The sequence below is a fragment of the Acanthisitta chloris genome, unplaced genomic scaffold, assembly GCF_000695815.1.
Source record: "Acanthisitta chloris isolate BGI_N310 unplaced genomic scaffold, ASM69581v1 scaffold19481, whole genome shotgun sequence".
NCBI classification, from domain to species: Eukaryota; Metazoa; Chordata; class Aves; order Passeriformes; family Acanthisittidae; genus Acanthisitta; species Acanthisitta chloris.
Window position 1 is genome coordinate 5,161 of NW_008656715.1, and position 8,138 is coordinate 13,298.

The window sequence follows — 8,138 nt, forward strand, 5'->3', positions numbered from 1 at the left end:
TGTTACTTGAACTGTTTGCAGTTTGGCCATGAGAGCTTTTCCCAGCTCACAAGCCAAGTAACAAACCAGGCCATACAAAACTATAAAGTGTCTTGCACTGTCTTCGTGCATGTCCTAGAAGATTAAGAAGTTGGTTTAGTTTGGGGTTTTTTAATGGCTTAATTGAAGAAAGCATATTGGTAGTTTATTGGGTTTTTCCCCTTGTACAATGAGGAATTGTACTGGAGTACACACTTGAAGCAAAAAATTACTGTTAAGTAAATAACAGTAAATATTTATCTGACCCTCAGTCTGTGCAAATTTATGCAGATAAGAGCAGCTTCTCCTACACATTCTCAGAGCCATCAAATGTGCAGTCTCTCCTGAGATCAAGATCCGTTTTCATTTGGTCTCACTTGAAAATGAAGCACCTTTCAAGTGAAGCTACTGGAGACAGAGGCCTTTGTTCTGCCTCCGATGTGGATTTACTACGGCCAGGGAGTTTCGTTTTCAGTTGATCTAAATTGAAAAATACGGTTTGCATTGCTGCTAAGGCCATTTAACCTTGAGCAGGCTAATCCCATTACACAGGAGGAGAAGGACATCCCCTGTACATGTGTCAGTGAAAGTTGGATGGCTGATGGGGGAAATAGAGGCTGTTTATATATTCCTGTTATCAGTCGGAGTGCTCAGTCCTCGCTGTTCCTTGGCCTAGTTGATGCACCAAGTGTGCTGCTGCAAACACTTTGGCCACACAAGATCGGTGGATTAAATTCCCAGATGTAGGGGAAAGCCCAACAAGAGAACTTGTTAGTTTTCTGGCTCTGTGTTGCTACCACGAGACCAGATGCCTGCGGTGGTTCCCATTCTGTGCGGTGAAGTCCCACGGAGCTGCTGGTGGTTTGTACACTGGAGCTGTTAGCCTGAGGTGATAAATGGGAACTGCTACATTGCACTCCTGTTCCTCAAGGAGTGGTGTTAAAAATGGAGCTGGTTTGTTGTATCTTCTAATGGCTGTGGAATTGGAGGCATCAATCCCATCATTTGCTGTCTGGCAAGAGGGCCTTGAATTCGTGCATTGGGAAGGATAAAGGAGACTCAACACTTGCAGCTGTCAGAGGTGGAAATTCAGGAGTTCTGCAAATGTGAGTTTGTGTCTCAGGTTAAGTTCTGTACAAGGGTGGTGGATAGGCCTCCCCTCCTTGAAGGGTTCAGTTTTCAGGAAAGAACAGGGACAGGGAAGGCTTTGCTGTTGCTGTTTAGATGTACAGTGGGTTAGTTTTGCTCTCCAGTCACTGAGATTTAACATTATAGTGGTAATTAATATCCTTAAAAACTTAGCATGAGCTATGGGTGGATAATTTTTATCCAGGGGTTGCCTCAAGTCCTGATCCTAATCAAAGGGGGGGTTATGTGTCCTAAACTGGCTTTGTAATCCAAAACCTGTCTGTCTTAAATACATGAAAATTGAATGAACACAGTGTCATAATTTAGGAGTTCTGTTGTTCCTCTATGAAAACAAACCAGTGATGCTCAGCAGGCAGAATATTCCAGAGATGTTGATATGTCAGTTGTTAACATCTGTGTTCCCAAAATGAAATGTAATCATGTTCATTTGGCTGTAGCAAGATTGGTGAGTTACTTTTCCCCGTTTTGCATTCTTGTTGCCCTCGAACATGCTGCAGCTTTCTTCTAGAAGCAGAATGACTTTTCAGTTAATGCAGGTTTTGCATGTGGCATACTGAAATTTATTACGCAAAACAAGTGCTGGTGGCTGTGTTAACTCCCAGAACTCTTCTCAGGGTGGTGGAGGTGCTGTAAATAAGCTTTTGGTGCAGCAGACAGGCCGAGGTAAGGTCCCAGCCTGGTGCTGGCAGGGTGGGCAGAGAGCAGGGGAGGTGTGTGCCACACGCAGGCAGGGAGAGCAGGGCTGTGGCAGGGCAGGGGGATGCAGCACTTGGCCTCTTCAGCCGGATGAGGTGTCTCTTGCTGTCAGTGGTACTTCAGGAACTTCTGAATTCCCGAGGAGTGAAGCAGTGAGTCTGCTCTGTGTGGAGCAGAGCTGTAAATGAAGCTGTAAATGAGCTGTGTATTGTGTAGAGGAGGAGCTCTGATCTACAGAAGCTGTTTCCTCTAGACCCATTCCAGACTTGGTATTGCCTGCTTAAGATTGGACTGTTTCAAATTAGCCCAAACTAAGGGTCACCATCATCAGCTTCCCTTCGGTTACAAGTGCTCAGGGTATGAGATAGCAAGGGACAAAACTGACTGATGTGTCACCTCTCTGGTGCTCAGATGACACTACAGGTTAATCATTACCTCAGATTTGCACAGGATCCCAGAGATTGCTCTAAATGAGCCTGGCCAGCTGGAATTGTTTCTGTAGTTACATGACTGACCTCTTAGTTGTCCGTGAAATAATTTTTGAGACCTAACTGTAAATGCAGGGTTGCTTTTGCACTGCACATCTTTGGTGAATCTTGAGCCAGCTGATAAAGCTGTGATAAAATGCAAAATAGCCCTGTGGTGTTTGACAGGCTGAGATTCCTCTGGTAGTGCAACTGCAGTACTGAGGGGTCCCAGAAATAAGACTTCTACATCATCTTTTTGCATATCTTAACACATCAGAAGCAATTCTTTCTTAAAAGAAGTAACTAATGCTTGGTGTCTGTTATTAGAAAATCTTGAAAGGCAGAATTTGGTTTGTGGAAACTTGTCAAAGGAGAGGTCTGTCTGTGGCAGGTTACTGTGTGGGTGTAAGGGACATTGATATGGTTTGAGTGGGCACTGTCAGGGCAGCTCTGCTGCTGGTCAGACCTGCTAATTTAGCTTAGATATCAGGCAGAAGTTTTCCCTGTGAGGGTGGTGAGACACTGTCCCAGGTTGCCCAGGGAGGCTGTGGCTGCCCCAGCCCTGGCAGTGTTCACAGCCAGGTTGGCTAAAGCCTTGAGCAACCTGCTCTGGTGGTGGTGTCCCTGCCTAGGACAGGGGGTTGGGGCTGGATGATCTCTCAGGTCCCTTCCAACCCCTTAACATTCTATGATACTATGAATCAGGTAGAGGATGAAATGGGATTTGCAGTGAGACCAAAGATGTGGCAAGCAGGGTGAGCTCTGACTGCTGTTGGTAGTTGCTCTTATGCAGCCTGTGAAATTTCAGTGTAATATGGCATTGCCCTTGCTTGGAGGAGAACCACCTTCAGCACCTTGCTGCAGAACCTCACACTGGGGCAAAAGAAACTCGGGCCCAGAGCTGATGCCTGTGCTGGCTTTGAAAGGGAGTCAAGCCGAGTTCAAAGTAGAATTAACTGGTTATTTATGTATCTAAAAATGTAATAGAAGTTGTAGTACTTGTGGAGTATTTGTGGTTTAATACATTCCGTTGGCAAAGCTGCTGACAGATAGATATCAAATTATCTGATTTGGAACTGGAGGGGTGGAGTTATGGAGAGTTTGGGGTTAAAAAGGAGCCCAGTGTTTCCAGGCAGAAGCAAACCACATCCTGACTGTTCTGTATTGACATTGTTAGTTCTTTTCCCCAAAAAATGCCTGAACCCTGTTTTTAAACAGCATAATGCGGGCAGTGGTGTTGGTGCTCAGCTTCCTGTTGGAACATGAAATCCTGTGTGTCACATGAGTTTAATGAAAGCACTAGGTTTTGTTTTCACTTCTGACAAGTTATGGGTTTGTCCATTGGTTGAGGAGCTGTAAAAGTGCCCTGCTAGTGCCAGCTGTGGTCTGGCCATGCCACACGTGGGTGTTCCCTGGCAGAGGTGGTTGGGATGAGGGAGCAGGTGCGGGTCCTGCCAGGCTGTCCGTGGGCACTGGGATATGGCAGAGCTCAGGTGGAGATTAACTAACGTCTGGATTTGCTGCCTTTTGAATCAAATTGAAGTCTAAGTCTTCACTGTAAGCTTTGGAAGGGAGAAAACCTACGTGTAGGTCGACACCATATCTGCACTAAAAGTCCTGTCACTTGTGGCTGTCGGTGACAGTGCAGTCTCTGTAGGAGCAGAATCCAATTAGAAGCAAAATTCCCCAGTTCCTTTTGTGTCACTGTAAAATAATTGTTCTAAAATGAATCTAAGTGTGTACAGATTGTATTTTGGGAGAGTTAATTACAAACTGTGTGGTTCAGGGATTTAGTGCAAGAAGAGGAAGAACAGTTGATGGAAGAAAGGAAAAAGAGAAAAGAAGACAAGAAGAAGAAGGAAGCTGCTCAAAAAAAGGTATGTGGAGCACTGGAAATACAATCCTGTGCTTAGGGGTGACTTATTTCATCACCAGTAAAAATTGGCTTAGCTGTTGTTACTTGCAAGTGTTTCCTTGTTAATTTAATGTTTTGGTTTAAATGTCCTGTCAGTTATTCAGTGGTAACTGATATAGTGAGCATTGTAATTGGCTTTGGGTAGTGTCTTACAAGATTAAATGTTCTTCTGAGGTGACCCTTCTTTTTCCTGGTTGTCAATTGAGCAGTTTCAGGTTTGAAAACCCTTAGTGTTTATGCATTTATTAGTAGAATCAAAGTACCATTTGAAGGTATTAGCTTCAGCTGTATCCTTACTGTAATGTATCTTCTTATCCTTCAGCATGGAAACGTGTCATAAGACAGTTTGTAGTAGGGAAGGTGGATAGAAATGAAAATATTGACAGCAAAGGTGTTTAGGAGTGGAAAGTCACAGAAGTGCTTGTAAACACTTCAGACTCTGTTTGCTGACAAGATACTCATCGTGGCCATTGATTGTAAATATTGACCCTGAGCTCCAGAGGAGCTTGTAAATGTGGGTTATAAACACATCCATTTGGGGATCCTTTGGCTGGTGGGAGCAGAGGGAACCTGCTCAGCAGTTCTCCTGTGATTCCATTGCCTGATGCTAGATGTGGTTCTTAGGAACACATGGTTTGCATTACCAACCTCTGGCTGGCTGCAAAAACTGCACAGCATTGAGCTGTGCACCAAGCACTGACAGAGTCTGGAACTCCTCAGATGAAATGTGTTCAGCGTTTTGTCTCTTCCTTTTTGCTTTCCCAATTCCAGGGGCTGAAGCCTTATTGGTAGTAGTTTGAATTTCGTTCAGGAGACATTTTGCAGCAGCAGAGTCTTCAGCTGTTTTTAGCAATCTTTGAGAGCACAGATAAAAGAAAAGCAGATGCTCAAGGGTTTTTTTGGAGCCAGAGGCTACATTTGGAGCTATTGGACAGTATAACTTAAATGTGTGTGTGTATCCTTGATTTGTCAGTGTAATAAGTTGAAAAAGGAGTTCGGAAAGGGTTTTCTACTAATGTGCCTGTGATTTCCTGGAGAGAGGCAAGTCCAGGGCACTGGAGAGTTGTGGCTAAAGGTTCAGTAGTCAGCCCTAGCAGTGCCAAAGTCTGAATCTGGCCAAGTCTGACATCAGACCAGTGAATCCATAAATTCTTCTATGATTCACACACTCTTCTTCCTCTCTCTCCTCATGGTTTGCATTGTAGACAATCACAGCTTCAGTATTATTGCAGATCTCTTACATGCTGTGAATATATGCAATGTCACAATTAAAATGGGTTGTGTGCAGCTTCCAAAGTGACCACATCAAGTTAAATCTCATTTTGTTTTGGCAGTGATTGATTTTAAATTGAGAACTCCAGTTTCAGATAGGAGGAACTTGATTGGTGCTTTTGGGAGGCCCTTTCTGAGCACAGCCTCACTGTGTTAAAACCACACAGCTGAGCTGCACTTCCATACCAGCAATGTTTCTCTCCCCAGTCATATCCTAGGATAGCATTATTCATCGTGGTCATATCACAGGTGTAAACCTGTTGAATCTTGGAAATGAAAGACTTGAAGCTTTGGCATTTGCTCCCTTATTCCTTTGCACTTCCAGGTCCCTCCCCCTTCCCTGCCCTGCTCTGCAGTAAAAGTGGTGGTGGCTCTTTGCTTCCGGGCACAGTTTTTAACTCGCCTAAAACATCTTAATTTGCAAGTTTAATTCAGTCTGTTTCATGTAGTTATCTTTCAAATTAATTTTGTCTTCTATACCATTTAAACAGCTTTATAGGCATAAGGAAGAATAGGCCTGGGTTGGTTAGAGAGATGCTTCTGAAGCAGATAATTAAATAACTTGGAACCATTTAAAAAGAGGAAAGTCAAAAGCTAATGTTGCTTTATGAAGTAGCACGTGCACATGTGGTTTTTTTCTTATCTGCACAAATCACTGACACTTCTTTTTTCTTGTTCTAGGCCATTGAACAAAAAATCAAAGGTAAGTTACTTTACAGCTACTTCTGCTGTGCGTTATTTCTGCTGTTTTAAATGCATTGTATCAAACTTGTCACTTGAGAGCTCCTCTCAAAAGGGAAAGGTTGGGTCCTCCAGACCTCAGCTGCACTTTTTCCAAGTGACCACAAAAGCCTAGAGGAGTAAAGGCAAAGGGTTTATCCAGGGATTGGAGTTGCTGGTTGTCCTGTTCTCCATTTTCAGTTACACCTGCACAGTCCCAGCCATAGACAGAACTCCTGGAGTTCTTTTACTCGTTCACCTTTATCCTTCTCCTTTTTTGCTTTGTTTGAGAAGTGCACAAACACTTCAGGAACGACCATGTGTATGATGGATCTGTTTGAAAAATGTCCAAATAGTCCAAGTGCAGCTGGGGCTGGGAATGCTTAATAGACGAGTAAGTGATATGTCCAGTTTTAACTGACTCTTGCACGTGGAGGGTTCATACTGCAGAATGATGAGGATGCCATACCTGAAAGCTTTAATTCCCATGTGCATGGCAGGTGGGAGCATTGCAGTTATCTTGGCTGTTTGTGGGGTTTGTATGGATCTCCATTCCAACCAGCTGCTAAAAAGAGGAAAAGAGATTCTCTGCATTTTCTGTGTTTGAATTCTATCCCCTCACCTGTTCATTGGGAAGTGTATACCAATTGCCCAAGTGATCATGTGGAATGCTTGCTGAATCTCTGTTTTCTGGGAACATTGTTTTCACGTAACCCTTGCGGGAGCAGTGCTAAAAGCTCCAGAAGCTTTGGAGCCCTGCTGAGCAGAGATGCAATTCCCACTGGAAAAACAGTGTGTTGGAAGGGCCCTCCTGGCATGAAGGGAGCAAAATGTCAGCAGCCACACTGCACTGGGGAAGAGCCAGAGAAGCAGAAGTGTCTGTTCCCAAGGTGGGTGTGTGAGGAACATTCCAGCTCGGATGTAGTGGTAGTGGAGGAGCAGGTTATCCGCATGAACACTGCACTGATCCCCTGCAGCCCCAGTTCCCCACTGTCAGAACACAGTTATATCCACTTTATCAGCGTGTACTGTACTGGGTGTGTTTAAATGGGAAAAATACTTGGATTGAGTAGGACTAGTGGATTTCCTGTGTGTGAGGATGATGTGGGGAGGGAGCGAGGGCAGCCAGGCTGCTGTGAGTGGGAAGTTCTCCTACCTGCTGCCTGGGAAGGCTGCTGGTTTGGTTATGGAAAACGGATCACTGGAGGCAGAGGGAGCTGCAGGAGGGTCAGTGCAGCATTCCTGTAACCACTGTCAGTCATGGAAGTTGATGTTCTGTGTGTGCCACCATCCTCTGCACTGCTTCGGGTGAGCAGAGGTCCTGGCTCTTCCAGCCTGGCCCTGGTCACTGAAATCCATTGGGAATCCCATGTTGGTCCTTGGCCACGGGACGAAATACTCAATAAATATTCTTCATTTGTTTTTTAACACACCCTTTTGTGAGCAGTGCATGTAGTTGTGTTTGAATACAGGCTAAGGATTGGTTTCCTTTTGTCCATTCCTGCCGTAAGGCTCTAGGATAACAGACCACATTTATAGCATTATGAAAGTGTCTGCATTTATTCTGAAGTAATAAAATATGCCTGAAAAGACAGTGAATAAGAGAAATGATAGAACACTTTGCTGTAAGTAATAACGTCCATTTGGAATGGACATTTGACCTATCTGCTCTGGCTGCACTGGCTAAAAATAGCATGAGCCAGGAGGGCAGGAATTCTGCCCAGGAGGCTACCTGGTGGGAATCTGCACATGGGAGGAGAGTGCCTTTCTTCTGAAGGGCAGAGTGATTTGTTTAATTATTTTAATTATTTTTTCTCCTTTGAGGCCTCACATTCACTGATGGAAGTATTAAGTTCCACCTTAATTATGTTATTATTTAAAGGGTATCTGAGAAAGTTTAG

General features: G+C 44.2%; 1 protein-coding gene across 1 annotated transcript in view; it reads left to right on the forward strand.

The window, feature by feature from the left end:
- The first annotated feature begins 4,120 nt into the window (after positions 1 to 4,120).
- Positions 4,121 to 8,138, forward strand: part of TNRC6A (trinucleotide repeat containing 6A) — a 33,149-nt gene continuing 29,131 nt past the window's right edge. The window contains exons 1-2 of the mRNA XM_009084443.1: positions 4,121 to 4,207; positions 6,199 to 6,220. Coding sequence (XP_009082691.1) covers positions 4,148 to 4,207; positions 6,199 to 6,220 — 82 coding nt within the window. The 5' untranslated portion in view covers positions 4,121 to 4,147. The remainder of the gene's footprint in view (positions 4,208 to 6,198; positions 6,221 to 8,138) is intronic.